This window comes from Aotus nancymaae, unplaced genomic scaffold (assembly GCF_030222135.1).
Source record: "Aotus nancymaae isolate 86718 unplaced genomic scaffold, 86718_ANA_hifiasm-v0.15.2.pri h1tg000062l, whole genome shotgun sequence".
Classification (NCBI taxonomy): domain Eukaryota; kingdom Metazoa; phylum Chordata; class Mammalia; order Primates; family Aotidae; genus Aotus; species Aotus nancymaae.
Window position 1 is genome coordinate 32,825,051 of NW_026988476.1, and position 24,152 is coordinate 32,849,202.

Below are 24,152 nucleotides of genomic sequence, written 5' to 3' on the forward strand. Positions count from 1 at the left end.
CAGAAGTGTATTTAGAACAAAACCCTTTATTTAGAAAAGATTACTCCAAAATTCATCTTAGTATTTCACCATGTTATATATTATTATCAACAAGTCCTTTTCTGAATATTATCTCAGGTTACTCCATGTCTCTAAAATATTTTGGCATTGAGCTGATGTTAGGTTTGCCCACCTTGTTGAACAGATTTATTTCCTTATGCGTACTTGTATTGTCCTCTGTTACATGTGTCCCCAAATGTAAATACCAAATTTTTATAAATCAAAATTTTTTTAGTGTATAAGAGATTTTATGTAATTTTAAGGGCCTTTTCAGTTGATCCTTTTGCAAAACCATCACCACTTAATTATACTTTTGCATCAGTCTAGAAGACTTCATATTGGAAAGCAGTGTAAACCTGTAGTGATGTATATTCTGGTGAGCTGAATTGGGCCTTTTGCATGTCCTGCAGGTCTCCACTACCTCTAATGCCTGTCCTTTTCCTTCTGTAGGTGTAATTCTTCACATACGCCTTTCTGCTCTCTCTAGGTATAATCAGCAACAACAGTCATTCTTTGAGTGACTAGTGTATACTGGGGGTTGAAATTCCTTAAGCCAAATGTGTTTTAATTCACTGTTTGAAAGTGCCATTTTGTACTGTTAACAAGTGTCATAAAGGGAAGAAACTAAAACTAAACTGATAGAGTGCCAAGGCAACAAAATAACAAACAAAATAACTTTGTACAAAAGGAGTCTAGTTCTTTCTTCTTATAGAGCCTATTTTTTATATACTTTTTAAAAAAATATTTTTCTACTGGATCAAATTCATGTTATTAACATCAGACTTTAATTGTGGGATACTTAATGAATATAGAACTCTAATATAAAGATTTATCTATAGCTGAATAATTCTCTCAGGTCCTATATTGTATAACTTTGTTCAGTCATGTTTGGATCTTTAAGGATAACAATCAGAGAAAGCACTGATCAATGTACATTTTTTTTTTTGAGATGGTGTCTTGCTCTGCCCCGCAAGCTGGAGTACAATGGCACAATCTTGGCTTACTGCAACCTCTGCCTCCCGGGTTCTCAAGATATTCCCTGGCTTCAGCCTCCCAAGTAGCTGGGATTACAAGTGTGCACACCACGCCCAGCTAATATTTGTACTTTTAGTAGAGATGGGGTTTCATCATGTTGGCCAGGCTGGTCTCGAACTCCTGACCTCAGGTGATCCGCCCACGTCAGCCTCCCAAAGTTCTGGGATTACAGGCGTGAGCTACTGCACCAAGCTTGACCAATGTAATTCTAAGATTACCTAAAAATTCCATTTTAGGATAATATCATCCCACTTCATGAGAAATATAAGAGTGATTTAAGTGTTAGGTTCTTTCCCTTACCTGCAAGTTAGTGAGTGTATTAATGAGCAGTAAAATGGTTGCAAAAAACCTGAACCTGAAAATCTGAATGTACTTTGTAAAGGTATCTAAGCACCTTTTCAAAGGCTTCTTTTTGTCACTTCACCCAGTAGTGTCTATTGTAAGACAACTGGTCTTCATGACTGCCTTAGCTGGGGTGACAGAAATAAACGTTTTACTGATTTCTGGGAATCTAGTTTTGTTCTTGGTCACTCTTCTGCCCAACTTGAATGACTACTCATTTGTCTGATAAACAAAGTGATGTAGTTTGGCTATCTGATCCCCAGTGTTGGAGGTAAGGCCTAATAGGAGGTGTTTGGGTCCCTCATGAATGGCTTGGTTCTGTCCTTGGGGTAATGAGTGAGTTCTCACTCTATACATCCCTCCCTCACTCCCAAGCTGGCTGTTAAAATGAGGCTGGCACCTGGCACCTACCCCCTCCCCACCCATTCTTGCCCTGTGATCTCTGCTTACGTCGACTCCTTCACTTTCCTGCATGAGTGGAAGCAGCCTGAAGCCTTCACTGTTTCTTGTACAGCCTGCAGAACCGCGAGCCAAATAAACCTCTTTTCTACCCAGCCTCAGGTATTCCTTTATAGCAACACAAACACTGAGATGCAAAGTTTCTCTTCCTAGCACATGTTTGATTTAGATTGTAGAGTCAAGGACTGACAGGAGAGTGGTGCTAGAGCTGAAGTTTAAGCTGACAGTTCAGGGGCTACCACAGTGACGCTTTTATAGTTGGTTAGGTTCTGGAACATGTTGCAGTCCACTTCCACAGTGAGCCTCTGGAGCCCCAAGTGTGTTGGCGTGAACTGGAACTGCGTACACATGGTATTTTCGGGCCACACTGAACCGAATCTGAAATAAAGGAAAAGGCAGATGGTAGTTCTGTCCCAGGTTCATTGCTCTGCTGGTCCCAGTGACTGATCTTTCCTTGCTTGAAGAGGTGGACCATGCACAAATAAACATCTAAGTACCTTGCTATTAAAATAGAAGTGTTTACAAAGGAATAGAAGACAGGAGCCACCCAATGCTGAGCAACTGCATGGTTGAGAAGAGACATCCCAAGGGCTACCAAGCTACATCTATTGTTGCTTTTGTCATCTGTGACTTCCTTCTGGTTCAATTCCTGGTAATGGTACTGGAGTCTCTTTGGAAGAGTGATATGGTTTTGCTATGTCTCACCCAAATGTCAACTTGAATTCTATCTCCCAGAATTCCCATGTGTTGTGGAAGGGACCCAGGGGGAGGTAATTGAATCATGGGAGCCAGTCTTTCCTATGCTATTCTCTTTATAGTGAATAAGCCTCACAAGATATGATGGGCTCATCAGGGGTTTCTGTTTTGCTTCTTCATTTTCTCTTGCCACCACCATGTTAGAAGTGCCTTTCACCTCCCACCATGATTCTGAGGCCTCCCCAGCCATGTGGAACTGTAAGTCCAATTAAATCTCTTTTTCTTCCCAGTCTCAGGTGTGTCTTTATCAGCAACCTGAAAACAAACTAATACAGTAAATTGGTACTAGTAGAGTGGGGCATAGCTGAAAAGATACCTGCAAATGTGGAAGTGACTTTGGAACTGGATAACAGGCAGAGATTAGAGCAGTTTGAAGGGCTCAGAAGAAGACAGGAGAATGTAGGAAAGCTTGGAACCTCCTAGAGACTTGTTGAATGGCTTTGCCCAAAATGCTGATAGCAATATGGACAATAAAATCCAGGCTGAGGTGGTCTCAGATGGAAATGAGGAACTTGTTGGGAACTAGAGCAAAGGTGACTTTTGTTATGTTTTAGCAAAGAGATTGGTGGCATTTTGCCCCTGCCCTAGAGATTTGTGGAACTTTGAACTTGAGAAAGATGATTTAGGATATCTGGTGGAAGAAATCTCTAAGTAGCAAAGCATTCAAGAGATGACTTGGGTGCTGTTAAAGGCATTCAGCTTTTTAAGGGAAGCAGAGCATAAAAGTTTGGAAAATTTGCAGCCTGACTATCCAATAGAAAAGAAAAACCCATTTTCTGGGGAAAAATTCAAGCCAGCTGCAGAAATTTGCATAAGTAGCAAGGAGCCTAATATTAATCCTGAAGACCATGGGGAAAATGTCTCCAGGCCATGTCAGAGATGTTTATACCAGCCCCTCCCATCACAGGCCTGGAGGCCCAGGAGGAAAAATTGGTTTAGTGGGCCAGGCCCAATGTCCCTGTGCTGTGTGCAGGCTAAGGACTTGGTGCCCTGTGTCCCAACCACTCCAGCTGTGGCTGAAAGGAGCCAACATACAGCTTGGGCTATGGCTTCAGAGGGTGGAAGCCCCAAGCCTTGGCAGCTTCCAATGGTGTTGAGCCTGTGGGTGCGCAGAAGTCAAGAACTGAGGTTTGGGAACCTCTGCCTAGATTTCAGAAGATATATGGAAATGTCTGGATGCCCAGGCATAAGTTTTCTGCAGGGGTGGGGTCCTCATGGAGAACCTCTCCTAAGACAGTGCAGAAGGGAAATGTGGGGTCAGAGCCTCCACAGAGTCCCTACTGGGGCACTACCTAGTGGAGCTAAGAGAAGAGGGCCACCATCCTCCAGACCCCAGAATGGTAGATCCACTGACAGCTTGCACTGTGTACCTGGAAAAGCCACAGACAATGCCAGCCCATGAAAGCAACTGAAAGGGAGGCTGTACCCTGCAAAGCTGCCCAAGACCATGGAAGCCCACCTCTTGCATCAGTGTGACCTGGATGTGAGACCTGGAGTCAAAGGAGAACATTTTGGAGCATTGAAATTTGACTGCCCTGCTGGATTTTGGACTCACCTGGGCCCTGTAACTCCTTTGTTTTGGCCAATTTCTCCCACTTGGAATGGCTGTATTTACCCAGTACCTGTATCCCCATTATATCTAGGAAGTAATTAGCTTGTTTTTGATTTTACAGGCTGATAGGTGGAAGGGATTTACCTTGTCTCAGGTGAGACTTTGGATTGTGGATTTTGGGTTAATACTGAAATGAGTTAAGACTTTGGGGGACTATTGGGAAGGCATGATTGGTTTTGAAATGTGAGGACATAAGATTTGGATGGACCAGGGGCAGAATGATATGATTTGGCTGTGTCCCCACCCAAATCTCAACTTGAATTCTGTCTCCCAGAATTCCCATGTGTTGTGAGAGGATTCCAGGGGGTGGTAATTGAATTACAGGGGCTGGGCTTTCCCATGCTATTCTTGTGATAGTGAGTCTCACAAGATCCAATGGGTTTATCATGGGTTTCCACTTTTGGTTCTTCCTCATTTTCTCTTGCCATCACCATATTAGAAGTGCCTTTCACCTCCCTCCATGATTCTGAGGACTCCCTAGCCATGTGGAACTGTAAGTCCAGTTAAACCTCTTTTTCTTCCCAGGTATGTGTTTATCAGCACAGCAGCATGAACATAAACTAATGAAAAGAGCTATAGCTTTGGAACCTTTGCTTATTGCTAAGCACAGTGGATGTAGCAGGCTTATTGAGAGGATGTCAGTATGTCAGCAGGTGGTGGCTGGAGCCTTGTCAGCAACCTCCTGGCCTGCCTATAAACCTTCTTTTGGTGACAGACTTCCTTTGAAGAGCTTTGCCCCACAATTGATTTGGGAGACCACAGAAGTCTGGTTAAATGTTGACAGTCCCTCTTCTTGACTTATTAGCAAGAATGACTCAGTAACTCACACATCTGCTAGGGACCTCAGGACAGTAGGTACAGATATCTTGAACTTTATACTGTATATTCAACTAAGGATGCAGTAGACATAATGAAAGAAGATACTCGCAACATTTAAAATCAACAAGAGACTAATACCTGGACTATACAGGGAACTTCTACAAATCAACAAGAAGGAAGAGTAGAGACACCAAAAGAAAAGTGGGCAAAATAAAGACAAACTACTTACCGAGAAGAAAACATAAAAGGCTAACAAACATGAAGAGTTGCAATTAAAACAATAGTAAGATATTACTTCATTTATATTAGACTGGAAGAAAATATTAATAGCTGGGTATTGCCAGGAATGAAGGAGAGGTACGAATATCGAAACTCTCATGTACTGCTGGAGGGAGTGGAGACTTGCAGCCATTCTGCAAATCTGACAGTACCTGTTCAAACCACATCATATCCAGTGACCCAGCAATTCTATTCCTGGGTATATATATCCTCAGACTCCACCAAAGTTTCAAACAAGTATATAAGGAGACCTATGTGAGGATGTTCACTGTAACATTATTTTCAGTGTTAGAGTTGGAGGCACTCTGGGTGCCCATCTCTGTAGAGCAGAGTGGCAGAAAGTGGTGGGGTGTACATGATAGAATATTATGTAGCAGAAGACATATAGGCATAAATCTTAAGAACATAGTTCTGAGTGAAAAGTAAGAAAAGCAATTAATTATAAATTTATATAAGTTAAAAATATAGGCTCATGAAAGCAACAGTACACATTTTACATGTTCAAATAAAAGGACATGAAAGGTGGTGGTGAAAATGGGAATAAAAGGGAATAAATTAAATTGTGTATTGTGGTGGTGACTACCAGAATGCAGCCCTCTGATCACAATGAGAGGTAGCCTGTCCTCCCTTCATTACTCTCCAATACCCAGCCCTAATGCCCTCACCTGCATTCACAGCAATACCCAGGCTCTCCCTGCATGATCAGGGCAGCAATGAGGGCAAGTAGGTGCCCAAGGGGCCCACATAGCCTGCCTCACTCCTATTCTCCTACAGATATAGTGGTCCCAGGATGAGGGAAGCCACTTGGTAGCCCTAATCCTTTAGTTCAGTTTCTGTGGGTATCTGCTGTCTGCAAGGACACAAAAAAGAGAGACTCTTTCTCTTGGGCCCTGCCTTTCTGACCTGTTGAGACATTTCAGGGGGAAGAGAAGTCTGCCATCACTTACCTGTAGCTCCTCTCCCTGTGAATGAGCCCCCTTCCCAGGATGGAGATCACACAGTCCTCTATGGGGGCATCTAGGGAATTCTGGAGGCTGACTGAGGCTGTGAGGGGTTGGTACTGCTCTGCTTTCTCTGGCATCTGTGGGAAGAAGCAATGCCTGCTGTGGATGTCAAGGACACAGCCACAGTCACTCTCTTCTCCCCTGCACCCCTGTACCCTCAGTAAGTTTCCTCATCTCTGCCAAGCTGACCCAAACCTCACAGCTGATGTCTTCTACCCGCTCTACCTGCTCTTCCTGCATTTATTCTCACCCTTGGTCCATCACTGATGATTTGTGATGGTGCCTCTCCTCTATGCAGACATCTTGGAAGGTTTCCCACCATCTTAGGAATTCAACTTACATTGTATTCAGAGTTCTTCATGGTGTTCCCCCAACCTCCCTCTCCCACTTCACCTGTTCTTCCCATGACTAAGTGACATCCCAGCCCCATCAGGGACTGTCCCATCCCCAGCACACTCCTCAGGCTACCTTCCATTGCACCTCTTTTCTGTCTTCTGCCTTCAGTGGCCTTCCCTTACCTCTATATTGAAAGAGTACTCATTTTTCAAGGTCCAGCATAAATGTCATCTCCTTCATAAAGTCATCCCTAAACCCACCAGCTGGAATTAATCCTCTTTGCTTCACTTATTGCTTATTCCATAGCAACTTTGTGCATCTATTAAAGCACTTATCTGGAACACCAAATGTTGTGTTTTCCAAACTAAACTATAACCTGCTTGAGGGCAGGGATCAGATCTCATTCATTTTGGCCAGGGTAGACACATGGAAAGAGGGCTGCGCCAATAGGCACAAGCCTCAAGAACTTCCTGTTTTTATGATCTTAGGCATGTTGCTCTCTAGGACTCAGCTTTTTAAAATAAATCTCAATAATGGGAACAGGTCCACCTCACAGGGCTTAGAAAGAAAAAGGAGGTGAAAAATCCTCTGGCATGTGTAGGAAGTGCTAAATAAACATAGGCAATTATGATCCCTGTAGGTAGGAGGCAGCAACTAGGAATGCCCCAATTTTAGAAACCTTTACTTAACTAACTAAAGAAGTTGGAAGATTTAAACCTTAATAGGGTATGTAAAAACTCTCTCAAGAGAAAAAGCTCTTAAATGTAGCATTTTCTGGTACAGCCCCTACAACAAATATCTGTCCCCAAATGTCAATGGTGTCCAATGGGGTTGAGAAACCCTGTTTTATATGATGGAGAAAGGACAGGGACTCTTTCTGACTGCATCTGCCAGGCCCATCCCTTTCCCTCAATCCTGTAGCAGAGTCATCTGCTCTGAAGGGGCTTGGATTCCTTCTGAAATGTGGACCTGAGTGGTGGCACATTGAGGGCAACTCGGGAGGACTGGTGCCTACCTTGATGGCAAGGTGTGGTTTACAAATGGCAATGTCTTCCTGAGCAAAGCAGCTAAGGCTGGACTCAGAGTATGTTGCCATGGCGGTGAGTCTAAGGAAGGTGTTCTCAGGTACATTTTGCTCAAAATTGGAGAAGAACAGGCCAATGGTTATTGTCTTTTCTGAAACACACAACAGGTGGAGTCAGTGCCAATGGGTGTGTGTACCCCAGAAACAGCCGTAGTTACACGCACAATGCAAAGGACTCAGGGCCTCACTGAGGTCAGAAAAATGCCCCATTTCCCCCAGCAACTGTATGCTTGGAACTCACTCAAGACCCTATTCCTTACCCTCATACTCATCACCACCTCCAACAGCGCTCTTGGCAAACCACCTTAGTGAGGTTGGGGAAGGGTCCCAGTGAACTAGAGCAAGTTAAGCTATTTGGGCCTGTGTCCTTGTCTCATAATAATGCCTTCCTAGTGGGATGGTTTGTGTTGTTTGTAGGCTTTTTGTTTTGTTTTAGGGACAGGGTCTTACTCTGTCACCCTACAGACAGAAACATCTGCTCCTACTGTCACCACTGCTCAGGTGATGATGTATCCGCCCTGCCCAAGTTGAATCCTCTGCTTTCTAAATCTGTGCCCCTCCTGACCCCATCACACTAGCTGTGTAACTTTGAGTAAATTATTGAACCTCTCTGTGTCTCATCTCATCTGTAAAGTGGCAATAGCAATGGTTCTTGCCTCAGAATGTTGTTGTGAGGGCTACTAAGATGATGCATATAAAGCACTTAACACCATTTTGGGCAAATGTAAGTGCCCAATAAATGTGAGCTACAATTATTCTAGTTGTCTCATTTCCCCAAGCATAGCTGTATCAATTTTAACCCATCTCTCCTGAGGCTGCATTCTTTCCCTCTGGCCTGCTTATTTTCCTCAGCATGGAAGCAGGTTCAGCACTCTCCCTCTGCCCAGTGTCCCTGGCTGACTAACCCCTAGCCTCCCTTTTCCTGTCATGCCTCCAGGGAGGACTGGGCAGTTTGTCTCACCTTCCCAACTCAACCGGCTTAACGCCCAGGAAGCTTCTCTGCAAGGCCACTCTCTTAATGGTGCTTTTCAGCACTGACTCCTCATGCCCTCTCTGCTGACCTTGCTGGGTGCCCCCTTCCTCTGACTTCCTGGCCTCCCTTTCTCTCTGCTTTTCCCCTGACTGTCTCCTAAATACTGCTGCTGCTGCTGCTGGGTTCCCTCCTCACCCTCTCATCTACTCACTGTCCTCTCCCCACTGCCATGAGCTCATCTATGCCCTGACTCTTTGTTGGCCCCTCTGTGTTGGGATTTCCATGTCTGAGCTCCAGCCCAGAACTTTATCTTATCAAGGTTTCTTGCTGCCTACTGGTCAGCTCCACTTGGATGGGTCATGGGCTTTCAGACACTATATGCCACAAACAAATACATCCTTTTTCTCCCCAAACCTGCTCTTCCCCATTTTTCCTATTCTAGTGACCCACCCATACCAGAAGCACCCACCACACACATATACACTCACACATTCACAAGTCCAATCTATCCCAACTCCTTAACATGTTTTAATTCTAAGTGCTTCCAGCTTAGTTTAGCCTTCATTTCTTGACTTGATGACTACAAAATCTTCTCATCTTCAATCCAGTGGTTCTCAACACTGGATGTACATTAGAATCAAGTCGGGAGCTCTACAAAACAATCCTGGCCAGGCGTGGTGGCTCACGCCTATAATCCCAGCACTTTGGGAGGCCGAGGCGGGTGGATCACGAGGTCAAGAGATCGAGACCATCCTGGTCAACATGGTGAAACCCTGTCTCTACTAAATATACAAAAAATTAGCTGGGCATGGTGGCGCGTGCCTGTAATCCCAGCTACTCAGGAGGCTGAGGCAGGAGAATTGCCTGAACCCAGGAGGCAGAAGTTGCGGTGAGCTGAGATCGCGCCATTGCACTCCAGCCTGGGTAACAAGAGCGAAACTCTGACTAAAAAAAAAAAAAAAAAAACAATCCTAATGCCAGGCTACACCCCAAATCAGTTACATCAGATTCTGGCAGTGAGGCCCAGACATTAGTATTTTTTTAAAGTTTCCCAGATGACTGGAGTCTCTGAGCCTACTCTGGCTCAGAAGGCTGCCTCCCAGCCCCCCCAAAAAAGTTCGCCAGATGACTCAATGTATAGCCAAGGTTAAGAAACATTCTTCATATATGACCCTTTCCAGTCCATTCTGCCAAAAGTTCTTTCTTGTTAAAATGAATTTCTGATTCCATTGACTACCCTGGTTGAAACCTTCCACCAGCTTTCCATTACTCAGAGAACAAAACTCAAACTCCTTAGCAAGACAGATAAGACCCTGTGTGACCCAGGCCCTGTCCAGCTCTCACGTCACTCCCCTGACTCCACTCCTCCCATGCTTGGAAAGAGAAGAGTGATGCAGAGACTGGAGGTGGGGTGACTGGTTAGAAGGCTGTTGCAATGCTGTAGACAAGCTCTAGTCAACTGATTCTCAGACTTGTCTGCACATTGGAATTACCTGAGTTTTAAAAAAATTCTGATGTGTTCCATCATAGAGTTTTTTTTTTTTCTTTTTGAGATGGAGTGTCACTGCATTGCCCAGGCTGCAGTGCGGTGGCATGTCTTGGCTCACTGCAACCTCCGCCTCTTGGGTTCAAGCAATTCTCCTGCCTCAGCCTCCCCAGTAGCAGGGATTACAGATGCGTGCCACCATGCCCAGCTAATTTTTCCATTTTTAGTAGAGTCAAGGTTTCACCACATTGGCCAGGCTGGTCTTAACTCCTGACCTCAGGTGATCCACCTGCCTTTTCCTCCCAAAGTGCTGGGATTACAGGTGTGAGCCACCAAGCCCGGGCCACCAGGGAATTTCTGATTTAACTGGCTTGGGACACAGGCTGAGCATGAAACTTCCCCAGGTGATTCTAATGTGCAGCAAAAATTAAGAGCAATTGCTCTAGTTCAGGGAATCTTAACCATAGAATAACACAGGGTGTTATTTGTTTGTTTGTTTTTAAAAAAACAATGCCTGGACCCCATTCCAGACCAATTAAATAAGAACCTCAAGGATAAGGAGGGATGTTGCTCCTTCCATCTGGAATGCTGCGACTTACTTTTCTGGCCATTACTCTCCTACTCATCCTTCCAGATTCAATGCAGTACAATTTATTTTGGGGCAGCCTACTCCAGCCTGAAGGAGATGCTCCCCTGCCATCGTACTCTGTTAAACTCAGCAAACGCTTCTCACACTGCTATGAAGGGTCTGTTTACTGATCTGATTGCAGTTGGTATCATGTTTTTTTCCTGCTTCGGGCCCAATAAATATGTGTTGAATGAGTGAATGAGAGAGAGCACAAGAGTGAGCACCAGAGGCTCAAAGCCATCTCGAGAAACTGCAGGGGGTTGCCCTGTGGCTGCTGCCTGCCCAAGGCAAGGGCCATGTGTGTGTGGGATGTCTGGTGTGGCCACAGAGCATTACCCAGGTTGTCACTGAGTGTGAGGGACAGCTTCTTCCTCCAGAGCTCGGCAGCAAGGACACCGTTGTAGTGCACAGCCTGGACCCCAATTGCCAGCTGCACTGCCTTCTCCTGCTCACTGTGGTTAATCAGCGTCACTGAGATCTGGCCATCCCCTCTCAAGGGTAGGGAGCTGGGTGCTTTCAAGAACAGGTACAGAGGATTGGCAGTCTCGAGACTGGGAGGACAGATGCCATTGTCTTTCCCAAATTTCATTCTCTCTTTCTTGACTCGCTCCAGCACCTCTTTTTCCTGAAGAGACCCTGGAGAAGGGAAGAAACAAAGCCAACCTTTTACCCGGGAGATATAAATGCTTCTAATAAAAGCCCAGGAATCAAAACCATTTACCCACTTCTGCTCAAATGCCAAAGTCACAAGATTTCTGCAAACCTCTAAGGCCATATTTAGCCCCAAAATGTCTGTGTGAGGCAGATCCACCACCGACACAGTGTGTCTCTTCCAAGCCACTCAAGGACCAAGTTCTTTTTCAAGTGTTATGAATTTGCCCCTTGAACGATGAGACAGCAAGGTTGGGGACAAGTCACACTGTCTCTGAGGACAGTTTTGCAGGGAACTGAATCTTTTATGTGGAAGAATTTAGACTTACTCTGAGGATCAGGAATGCTGCTAAATGTCCTAGGGTGTGCAGCCCCTACAACAAATATCTGTCCCCAAATGTCAATGGTGTCCAATGGGGTTGAGAAACCCTGTTTTATATGATGGGGAAAGGACAGGGACTCTTTCTGACTGCATCTGCCAGGCCCATCCCTTTCCCTCATTTGCTGTTTCAGGTACCGAGAAGCCTGGGGCCCTTCCCTGGCCCGTACCTTCAGGATACTTGTAGTTCTGAGTGATGTCCTCACAGCGGTCGCTGCCCACACCCTTGGTGCTGATGTTGTTGCCAACATACTTTGTGTTGGAGTCAGTCAACTCCAGTTTCCCATCCTCACGGCACTTCCAGACCACACATGAGGCATTTATGGCAGCAAAAAGGTCTGACACTGCAGGGGTCAGCCCCAGCATCCCTTCCTTGACTGCTCTGACCGGCACCAGATCACAGGACCCCAGGACTGAGGGAGAGAAAGGCTGGTGAGCCTGGAAGCCGTGCCTAGACCTGTGCTCAGTTCAGAGCTGCATAACCTCAGTCCCCATCCTCTTGCCTATTTTCCCTCCCCGAGGACCAAGGTCAGAGGTCAGCACTAGGCAGGGCTTCTGAGAAAGTCACAGAGGTGAAACTATTTAGAGATCAACTATTTAGTGATAAGACTTTCTGGTCATGGAATATGGCAGGAGTCAACTCATGAAATGGACAGGCAGAAGCTGAGAGGGCCACACTTAGCATGAGAAACTCCCAAAACAGCTTTACTACGGATATGACAGGAATAGGGCCGCCTTTCTTGAGCACTTACTAGGTGCCAGGCTCTGTGCCATTTCTGTTCCTTGGTGAGGAAGAGCTATCTTTTATGGGTCCTGAAGCTTCCTTTTCTGGACTGTAGCCTATCCTGATACCCTCTTCATCCATGTCCTCAGAACCCCCTGCTGCAAGCCTCTCACCTAACACAGCCACTCACCATCTTAAGATCCTTATAATCTTATGATCCTATGAAAAGCTGGAGATTTCTCAAAGCACTTAGAACTACCATTCAACCCAGCAATCCCATTATTGGATATATATCCAAGAGGAAATAAATTGTTCTGCCAAAAAGACACATGCACTCATATGTTTGTTGCAGCACTATACACAATAGCAAAGATGGAATCAACCTAGGTGCCTATCAATGGTGGGTTGGATAAAGAAAATATGGTACATATATACCATGGAATACTACACAGCCATAGGAAAGAATGAGATCATGTCCTCTGTAGCAACACGGATGCAGCTGGAGGTCATTATCCTAAGCAAATTCATGTAGGAACAGAAAACCAAATATTGCATGTTTTTACTTATTAGTGGGAACTAAATATTGGGTATTCATGGACATAAAAATGGCAACAGACACTGGAGACTACTGGAGGCATAAGGGATGGGGAGGGGTTGAAAACTATTGGGTACTATGTTCAGTACCTGGGTAATGGGAGCAATCACACACCAAATCTCAGCATCATGCAACAGACCCATGTAACCTGCACATCTAGCCCCTGAATCTAAAATAAAAGTTGAAATTATTTTCAAAAAAATAAAAAAAGATTCTCTGCCCTTCACTGCAACCCAACTCCCTAACCCACTGCTCTAAAGTGCCTCATCTCCCTATAACCTTGTGGCCGGGATGGCTGGCACCTCTATTCCCATGAGCCCACTGGCATCAGATCAGCCTTCTGCTGGCCACTGTCATGCCTCATGCTTCTCCTGTTTTCGAGGACGCAGACCCCTTGGGACTGCCTGCTGCTCCCGAGTCCTCTCCAGGGGACTCTTTCATCTCTTGCAGCTCTGTGCAGCCCTGCGTGGTCCTAGACCCACCCCTAGGCTTTACCTCTACCTCCATTAGGAGCACTTGGGTGCAGAATCTGCCATCCATCATAACCCTGGGGCAAGGCAGGCCGTGTCATCCAGCACTCTGTGGAAGTCTGGAAGATCCTAAATGTAGCAAAGAGAAAAATTCAAGTGGGAAGCAAAAGGGGTGCTGAAGAGGTTCTGGAAATGCAGCCTGGCAGAGTTGTTGTTGTTCCAGTGGCATGGGAGGTCACTGTGTCACAGTGGCTGTGGCACTCCCAGGAAGGGGCGTGCACACCACCACTGACCATCAGTGCTCGCCTTCAAGGGTCTTGAAAGCCTACTCTCTTCCATGCCAGGGTCACGCAGGGGATGGGGCTCCTGTAGAGATGTGCCATACAGGGTTGGAGCCCTTCCTGGCTTGGAACCTCATCTCTCTCAGGCTTCTCACCAGATTCTGCCTCTCCGGCCTTCTCCGTTCTGAAGTCCCTCCTCATTATAGTATTCATCTACGAGCAAACGCCCACCGGTGCCCTGTGCTGAGGCAAAGGTGGTCACCACGCGGGCAGGGATTCCCAAGCATCGCAGCACTGTGAGAAGAGGGATGGAGTGTCAGGGGGCACTTGAGAGATCAGGCTGGGGGCGTGTGGAAGGCTGGCATTTTCAGTATGGGCACATTCACATTTCCTCTGGGCACTGAAAACCTGGGAGGAGGAGTGCAGGCATCTAGAAGTGGCAGCCAAGAACAGGACACATAAAGGCTAATCAGTAAGTCACAGGTTCTACCGCATGTGGGGTATATAGCAGGTAAGAGGGCAACAGAACCTAGAACACAGCACTGCAGGGCTGCCCTGCTGGGGCAGAGTTAGGAGAGTAAGTAAATTTGGGAGCAGAGTTTGCAAATGAGCCCAACTTTGCTGAGGGGAAAAGCAGCAGAAGCTGGTGGGAGGAGCTGCCCGGGACAACTACTTCTGTGCAATGAGATGGGGAAATGTGGCCACAGGGAGGCAGCCCCTGCTTTTGGAAATGTCCCTCCCACATGGAAGGCCAGGGAACAACCCAAGAGGCAGGGCACTCTGTACAGCAGACAAGGGGACCAACCTGTGCAAGCAACAGCGGCCAACACCCAGGCCTGGCCATCATACACAGGTCGGCCTCGGCCGGTGAGCCACTGCCGCAGGATGGGCACGCTGCCCCGTCGCTTGTTCAGCAAGGCCCCTTTCTGGATGGCCGGGGTCTGCGGGGTGGGCAGGACCCTTTTCTCCTTGAGAGCTTGCAGCTGTTTGGGGAAATGTGTGGATGTCAGTATGAGTCCCTCGGGCAGGACAGCTTCCAGGGCATGGGTAAAGAGGGCTCACCGCAGTACTACAACCATGGCAAACAGATCTCCGGCATCAGAGCTACCTGGTACTGATTAAACCTGCAGCTCCTGGGCTCTGTCCTAGGTCTCTGGGTCATACTCTAGGGCAGGAGTCCAGTACCCTCCTTCTTAACAAATCCTCTGGCTCCAGCCACAAAGAGGAGCATGAAAGCTGCCCTTCCTCAGCGGCTGGTTTCACTGGTTCTTAGTCCTCCACCCTGACTCGTTTGAGGTGGTTTGCTCCTGGGTCCTGGAGGCCATTTATCCCAAGCTTCTTTCAACTCGCAGGCTGGCCTGGACCCTTGCCACCTTTTCAGATGGCACATCAGCGGCAAAGAGGGAATGGTGAATGCATGACTCCTCTGAGAGGATTTTTAGGGACAAGGGAAAGCACCAAGTTACCATCACAGTCTGCATATTCTTTTTTTTTTTTTTTTTTTTTGAGATGGAGTCTTACTCTGTCGCCCAGGCTGGAGTGCAGTGGTGCAATCTCGAATCTCGGCTCACTGTAACCTCCGCCTCCTGGGTTCAAGTAATTCTCCTGTCTCAGCCTCCCGAGTAGCTGGGATTACAGGCATGCACCACCACCCCCAGCTAATTTTTGTATTTTTAGTAGAGACGGGATTTCACCATATTGGTCAGTCTGGTCTGTCAGCTGACCTCAGGTGATCCTCCCACCTTGGCCCCCCAAATTGCTGGGATTACAGGCGTGAGCCACTGTGCCTGGTAACCATCATGGTCTGCATATTCTTACAAATAATTTAGAAGTCCCTTTGATCACTGCAGCAGCAAGCACTGGGTAAGATGGGCCCTTCCTGCTCCTTCCCATGGACCTAAACTCCAGGTTGGGGCTGGGTGTGGGGATGGAAAGAAGGGCTTAGTCTTCTGCGAGCTTGTGTCCTGAGGTGTGACACATTTCTTTGCTTTTCTTCCAGCTATGGATGCTACTGCCTGCCTTTTTTCTTCTCCTCAGACCCTTCTGTAGGAACTGTCCCAATACCCTGGGAAGAGGGGGCCATTTGTGATTTATGGGGTCACGGTGATGGGGCAGGTCTGTCAGAAGGCTCTTGCCTTACCTCTGCCCCATCTGGTTCCCCAGCCTCTTACTTACCAAGGCACCCAACACACGGACCACGTGCACCGGCTGGCTCCACTTCTCTACCTGCTTGTCCTCATTCAGCAAGCGCAGACTGAGGTCAATGACATCCCCCTCAAACTGTTAAGGATCACACAGGGCCATGATGAAGGGTCTCCAGGTCAGGCACTCAACCCACAAGATAGCCTCATCATCTTGTCCTTCTCCCAGATCCACGCTCCACAACTGCCTCCCTTGCCTCATCCCTTAAAGTTCTGGCTCCCTCCTCCCACCTCTCAATGTGCCCTGGGTTCCTTTTCCCAGGCATCCAGTCCTTTGCCTATTCTGTTGTCTGACTCCCAGTAGGGCATGAGCTCTTGAGGACTAGTGCTGCATGGTTTTGTTTCATTGCATTGCATTCCATTTCTATTTAGTGAGCCCCTACTGCTCCTACCAGCCCTGAACTGGGGGTGGAGAATACCGAGGCAGCTCCTGCTCCTGAGGAGCCCATGGTTTAGAACTGGAGATAGTCATGCAGACCCTTAGATACAGAGCACAGCAGCATGGCCAGGGCTCTTGTAGAGATGCCATCACAGAGCAGCACAGTGGAGAGGCTCCTTCTGCCTTTGGGGTTGGGGAAGGCTTAGAGAAGGTCTTGAGAGAGGGGTAGGAGCTTGCCAGGAGATAAGGGTGGGAAGCCCTTCCTGGCAGAGGGAACATTCAGCCTGTTGCTCTGGAGAGGTGAGGAGTTGGAATATGGGGTGGTTCATGGGGAAAGGAAAGCAGGGGCCTGGCTGGAAGGGCTGTGGATGTTAGGCTAGGGGTATTTGGTTTTTATCTCGAAGACAGTGGGGATTTAACTGAGGCTTGATTTGCCAGTTTTAAGGAAAATAATTCTGGTATCTCCGGAGGATGTTCTGATGTGGCCCAAAGGAAAGAAAGGCACCACAAGGCTGAAATGGGCTAGAGAAATGGTCTCATGACCAGGGGTTTTTGGACCTACCAGGTCTGTCTAGCCTGAACATACAAGGTTATGGGACAGTCACTCTACACACTCCTCCCATAGAGGGCCCTGGTACCTGGCCAAAGTCCCAGGACTCTGGCTGGATGCAGTCAGCTGTGCCCAGGTAGATGAGACCATTCTGGTTCAACAAGTACTCCCTGCGCTGAGCCTCATTGTTCAAGAACACAGCATCATCTGGTGAGAAGGGGTAGGGATGAGGGCCTGTGGGGGGTGCTAGGTCCGCCCTTCACATCCAGGCCTCTCTCCTCCCTGCTGAGATTAGGTTTGGCTGCTGGCCACCCCTTCAACACTGTCGCCACTGGGACCCAGCCCAGAGTCCCTGGGTCAATCAGAGTGTGCCCTTTATGGTAAGCCAGGCAGACAAGAACAACCTTAAAAAGCTTGGTTGGCCAGGTGCAGTGGCTCACACCTACAATCCCAGCATTTTGGGAGGCCAAAGCAGGAGGATAGTTTGAGGCCAGGAGTTTGAGACCAGCCTGGGCAACACAGGGCAGTTGGGTCTGGAGAGTGTCCAGCAATCTGCAAGAACAGAATGAGCCAGAAGAGAGGAGCAAAGACAGGAACAGTAGATTTCCTGGGAAGCAGAAGAAGCTTGTGAGATAACACAGACCCCTTGGGGCCCTGGTTGGTGGGGAGCCTTATCAGTTCAAAATTGTATATTCTTTTTCATAAGAGGATCCTCCAAATTGCATCAGCTTTAGGCCCTGCAAAACCTGAGAGCACTCTGGACACAGAATAGCGGGGAAAGGGAGAGAAGTCCATCCTCAGGCCACTTCATCCTGAGGCCCTCTCCAGTTCTCACCCCTGTACTGCTATAATGAAGGGCAGCTTTCCCAGCGTCATCTCAGTGAGTCTCAACTCCTGTGACCAAAATAGCCTGAGCCAGCACAAGGGTCTGGTGGTGAGACAGCTTTTGCTTTCAGTGGGAAGCAACCTGCTCCACCCCTAGGAGCACAGACTAGGAAAGCCTCAGCCTGCTCCACCCTGGCACAGACTAGGTGTTGGTGCTGCCCTTAGAGAGGGCTGCCGCAGGGGCCTGGCACAGGTGCTCCCTGCCATAACTGCATCCCAGCTCCAGTGCCTGGAGTCCCTGTGCAGCCTATGCTGGCCAAGGTCCAAACTTACCTCTATTCCAGGGGTTAAAGAGCAGTGTGAACTGGCCCAGGAGGCATGGCTTCCTGCCTGAGAACTGCAGCAGAAGTGAGTAGTGGCCAATGACAGCGTCCACAGGTGTGGTCACAGAGATGGTCCAGGACTGAGCATCTCTCTCCTCCACCACTGCACTCCACAACTTTTGGTCCCCCAGACTAGAAATCGGGAATGTGGCTTGGGTCCTGTTGATCTTGGAAGGCTGCTCTCCTGCAGTCACACAGTGATCAGTCAGTCATTGGGACTTCTTGGCCACAACTCAGAGTAATAAGGTCAGGGTATTACAAAGATGGAGCAGGTGAAAGTTGTTTTTGGAGGATAATGAAAGAGACCCATCCAGAAATGAGACCCATCAAGAGTGATAGGAGAGCATAGGCTGTCGGTGCCCATGGACCTACATCTAGAAAGGTTCGTAGTCTGTAAAATGGGCATCACAATGGTACCTGCTTCATGGCCCGTGCAAGGACTGAATGAAATACTGCATGTGAAGTACTTGGCCTAACACCTGACAGGTAGTATGGATTCAATAAACAGTAGCAATTAAATGTTATATTTAGCCTGGATTTGATTCCATCCAGAATTTTCTACAAAGCTACTATTATCTGTGCAACCGAAAGGAAGCCCTTGGTGATGCTGCTGCTGGGCAGCTTCTGAGTCACTATAACTAATATTTACCAGGCACATCGTCTTGTGGCACCCTCATGACTGCCCTGCCAGGTAAGCAGGACATCTTATGGCCCAGCTGCAATGTGGGCCAGTTGCCCCTTGATTCCTTAACAGGGTGTTGGAGAGAAACCCCCAGGGCTGCTGCCAAAGGAGTCTAGGCCTGTCTCACTAACCAGTTTGTGCAGTGAGGGCCACCTTCTTCAGAGCAGGCAGAAATGCGTGGACTGGAGCACGGAAGTGCAGGATGATGGTGAAGGGCTGCCCCCTCCTCACAAAGAGGCGCCGGGAGCTGAGGGCCTTGGTGTGGTGCTCCTCATTGTTTCTTGCTACCTGAAAGTCGCAGCTCTTGATACCCAGGGCTGTTATGGGAAAGAGAGAAGTCATAGAAACTAGGTAAATGTGACAGCATAAGTACAAGCAGAGATTCTGGAGTCAGAGAGACCAGGGTTCAAATCCTCGGCTCCACTTACTTATTAGTGCAATCCCAGGAAAGTAACTTAACCACCCTGAGTCTCGGTTTCCTTTTCCTTAGAAGAATCATCCCTCCTTCCAGAGTGGTGGGGATTTGATGATGTATAATACATTTAGCACAGTGTCAGATACATAATAAGCCCCAATAAATGAAACTGTTATTGTTGTTATTATTAATAAGAACAATGCTTATTCTCATTGTTGGCCTCCTTTATCTGGTCCCAGTCCACAAGCAATGAATAAAACCCACAATCTTTCTCACCCTCATTCACTTTTTCTTAGAGCACAACCAGATAATTTTTAGAGCTGGTTTTGAGATCACTGAGTCCAATTCTCTTGTTTTATAGATGAGAAGAGTGAGGCTGAGTGTGGAACTGACTCACCTGAGACTGCATGATGGCTCTTTGACCTAAAATCTTATCATAAACTCACAGCGCTATACAGCCCAGAAAAACCCTTCAAGGAGGTGGCTCAGGAGTTTTATGAGTTTGTTAGTCAATTCTCATTTAACAGAGGTGATATGGCTTGGGTTTGTGTCCAGGCCCAAATAGCAGGTTGAATTGTAATCCCCAGTGTTAAGGAGGGGCCTGGTAGGAGGTGATTGGGTCATGGGGGTGGTTCCTAATGGTTTAGCACCATCCCTCTAGTGCTGCTTGTTTAAAAGTGTGTACCACCTCCCCCTTCACTCTCTCTCTGTGTCTCCCATCAGTCATGTGAAAATGTGCTTGCTTCCCCTTCACCTTCTGCCATAATTGTAAGTTTCCTGAGGCTTCCCCAGGAGCAGAAGTTTGTACAGCCCACAGAACCATGAGCCGGTTAAACCACTTTTCTTTATAAATTACCCTGTTTCAGGTATGTCTTTATAACAGTGTGAGAACAGATTAACATAAGACAGAAGAAAAAAACGAGGAGTAGAGAAGCCAAAAGATAAAGAACAATGCTGGAAAAAGAGGTTTAGGGTTTTTTTTGTTTTTTGTTTTGTTTTGTTTTGTTTGTTTTTTTTTTTAGCAGCAAAGGAATTGTGTACTTTTTGTTCCTTTGATGGCAGGAGGCCATTGGGAATCTCCTTGGTCTGAAAGGCAGTCTGCAGTTTTTGCACTGGCTCGGCTGCCCTAAGAGAGAAGCTATAGCTTTTGCTCGCAGGTATGAAATGAAGTCTAATCCACTTCAGAGAAGTGATATGACCCTGATGGCAATGTCCATTAGACTACAAGACATATCTTGTCAAATTCAGGATACTCCTACTTCAAATTTCCCTCAGTCCCCAGACCCTCTGGCTTACAGCTGAAGAGTAGAGGGGAAGGATGTTCTACTTTTTCTTTCACTAGTGTTGGGGATGATAGAAGATACCAGTGATATCTATTTAGGACAAAAGAACTGAAGTGGTTAAATATGAAGAAATATGAAAGTGTGCAGAGGAGGGAAGAAACCTCTGTCTCTCATCCTGGTGTCCTTGGGTGCCCCTTGCATCCTTGTATCCCCCTCCTCTACTTGGCTTGGTCATCCCATGGCTATAGATAAAGTAGCCACAGGGAGGCAAGGATTTGTAAATTGAAGTACAGCAGTACTTGGAAACCAACAATGATTTCTCTTTCTGCTTAGCACAAAGCTTGTGCTGGGGCCCAGGATGAGCCTGCCGCTACAGACTGGTTGAGTTGGATTGGATGGTCCAATGCCTTAGTCACATTCTAAGTCGTATGACTTGAGCCTCAGTGTATCTGAACCCATGTAATGACCACAGTGTTACAGTAAAAGTCACTAGAATTCATCTGGATTCTGGTTCTGTCTGGAAGCCTCCCGCCATCTCTTCTCTATCTGGCAAATGGCCACTCAACTTCCAAGATCAAAAGGCACCCACCTCTGTAGCCTTCACTGACTCCTCCTGGTAGAGGTCAGTCCTCTTTCTTCAGCACTTAACCCATTTGATACCCATCACCTGCCTAGCCCTCTGCTCCCCCTTTCACTGTGAGCTCCCGGAGGTACAGTGCTTTCTAATATCTGCATCCCCTGCCTCAGCAGAACTCAATAGATAGCAAATCAGTGTTTGCTCTGTCAATGAATGGATGAAAACATTGAGACAGCCTTAAAGGAGATTTTCTCAAATGCATCACAGGGGCCTCAGGCCCCCACCTGTGCCGCCAGACCCTCGCAGGGCCTCTGAGGTTTCTGCATTCTCTAGTCTGCCTAGTTTCTTAGTTTATCTCCACCTCTGCCCCTTTTAGGTGGATTCATTAACTCCTACCCCTACTTCTCTCCCACTGGGTCCTGAGGCAATGATACCTTCGTGTTTTCCCAGCGTCTCCTATTTGTACCACAGCCCATGAGAAGTTGTGTTAACACAGAGACCATGTGGAATGCTCTTCAGAGGTGCACAGTACTCCACCCTCCTCAATCTCTGCCTTTCACAATGCCCCAGCGTTGCCTCAAATGTGCCCCTTAAGCAGTTTTGTGTTTGACGACTGGCTGGAGGGAGGGGGGTGGTGAGGGGACAGTACAGAGTTACAGCATTTGCCAGAGTTCTGTGGTGTAAAATACTCCCCCTGTGGCCAGTTAGAAGCTACTGAGGTGATGTTAGTGAGCACAGAGCTATGAAGAAGCACAGAGTGGCACATCATCATGTAGTTTTTCTACCATAGAGATACAGGAGACATAAACACCCTCAAGAACATAAAGGTAAAAAGAGGTAAATTACGTAGGAGGTGAAAAGTTTAGAGTATTTATTATCTTTCTTTTTAATATAGCTTTTTACTTGTAAGTTTATACAATTTAATTTTTAATAATGCCTGTGTTTAAGAACTGGTTCACAAGATGCCTCAAAATTTAGCAATTGGCTCTTGCAAACCAGCACAAGCCAGCTCCAGCCACCGCAGCACGTCATGAGCTCATACTCACTGATTCTCATCTGGTGGCTACTGCGCCATCTGCCACCCACTGCTTGGACAGGATTTAGCGCCCACAGGGATTTGGGACTAGACTAAACAATCTCCTGATATCTTCAAATGTGTTTCTCTGATTGAGTAGATTTTTAATTTGTCTGGTCTCTACAGAATAAAATGAATGATTTATTGGTGTCTGTCCTAAGATGATTGACTGAATTCACCCAGAATTCTTTTTTCCCCCCTCAGGCGTTGGTCTCAGGGTCAGTTGCCCTCTTCACACCAGAATGGCCAACCAGGGCAGGGGAGTGAGGCAGTTTCTATAGCAACAGAACCACAGCTGCATCCCACTGTCCCCACACCTCCGCATCATCTCCCTCTGCCTACCCACTTCCTTCTCTCAGGACACAAGACAGCCAGGCAGTTCCCAGGCCAGGAGATAATAATTCCTGCCAAGAGTGCTGTGACTCTGACCACTTCTGCTGGTTTCTTGCTTTGTGTCTGCCTCTACCCATTTTAGGTAGATTCCCTGACTCCCACCTCTCTTTCTCTCCTATTTGGTCTAGAAGCTTTGGAACCTTCATGCTTCCCAGTGTGTCTCTCATTTGTATCATATAGTATCTCTCATTTCTATCAGTAAGCTGTGAACACTTATGCTATGATGACCTTGGGATAAGAATATAAACCCATGTTAAATTAACCACCATCACCATCTCACCATCATCATACAACTATCATGACCAGTTTACCCCAACATCCTACCCCATAACCACCCCATAGCAACATCACCATCACCTCCACCTCCACCAGCACCCATTACCACACTCCACTCCACAACCTCCCCACCATCACCTCCACCTCCACCAGCACCCATTATCACACCACACTCTACATCCGCCCCACCATCGCCTCTGCTTCCACCAGCACCCATTATCACACCACTCCACAACCAGCTCACTATCACCTTCACCAGCACCCACCTACCACACCCCCTCCACAGCCACCTCACTATCACCAGTACCCCCACCCACCTCCACGGTTATACCACCATGTTTCTCCCCACCATCCATCCCACTTCCTTTAATGAAAACAGATAATGCTGTGGGGGCTGCAGACAGTCCAGCAAGCCCCGTGGAGCGCTGGCCTGGCTTACCCTGTCCCATAGCTGCAGGCTGCTCCTCTTATCCACTTGGCCGCAGGAAGCACCTGTCTTGAACTGTTGCTTCTCGGCTCCTTCTGTGCCTTCTCTCTTCCAGACAGAAAATGATGAATGCACTTTTGCTGGCTTAAGAGGCTGGAAATAGCAAAACTTCCTTCCACTACTCTTGTGACACACTGACAGGTTTCTTCTCTCCTACTCCCTCCCTGCTGGTATCTTCTGGGCCAGTTGCTGGGAGTAACCCTGTTCATTTTATCTTTTGTGCCAGGAGGCCCAGGCAGGGATATGCCTGGCAGCCCTGGAGGAGGGGGGTGGGATGGGGAAGACCTGCCAACTGGAGACCTTGAAGGCTATTGCTTCAGTGGCTTCAAGAGACTCTCAGAGATGTCATTGGACTGCACTGGAAGACTCTGGAAGAGAGGATGCCACAAACAAGAGGCCCATATCCAACTCCAAATCTCAGGCCCTAAACATGTCAGGGGCTGCAAGTTGCTAGATGTTCATGGGCTGTTTTGATAATAGAGAGAACATGTATGTCTGGAATTTATCTGTGTGAAAGAGATAAGGAAGTAGAATTTGTTGGTGAAAAATAAATATCTTAAAAGTAGAAGCTGAGGCCCCAACTCTTCCAAGCCTACCTGGTCTGGGACACTCTACCAGGGAAGGTTTGGAACTATCTTGGGACTCAGGCCCTACGTCTTTTCAATTTTTCCTTC

The 24,152-nt window shown here is 47.3% G+C and overlaps 1 protein-coding gene across 3 annotated transcripts; it reads right to left on the bottom strand.

The window, feature by feature from the left end:
• Positions 1–6: 6 nt before the first annotated feature.
• Positions 7–23,846, bottom strand: EPB42 (erythrocyte membrane protein band 4.2). 3 transcript variants are annotated; one of them, XM_012442263.3, is made up of 13 exons: positions 23,431–23,838; positions 19,104–19,289; positions 18,241–18,474; positions 17,171–17,289; positions 16,128–16,232; positions 14,758–14,935; positions 14,108–14,246; positions 13,703–13,800; positions 12,053–12,295; positions 11,189–11,488; positions 7,697–7,857; positions 6,289–6,422; positions 7–2,253 (listed from the first exon to the last, which is right to left on the bottom strand). In XM_012442263.3, exons 1-13 carry the CDS (start codon positions 23,438–23,440, stop codon positions 2,091–2,093), a joined length of 2,070 nt encoding a protein of 689 aa, XP_012297686.2. In that variant the 5' UTR covers positions 23,441–23,838; the 3' UTR covers positions 7–2,090. The 3 variants fall into 3 exon arrangements, with proteins under 3 accessions (XP_012297686.2, XP_012297685.2, XP_012297687.2); XM_012442262.3 differs by having other exon boundaries at positions 13,697–13,800; positions 23,431–23,837; XM_012442264.3 differs by lacking the exon at positions 7,697–7,857 and having other exon boundaries at positions 13,697–13,800; positions 23,431–23,846.
• Positions 23,847–24,152: the final 306 nt, after the last annotated feature.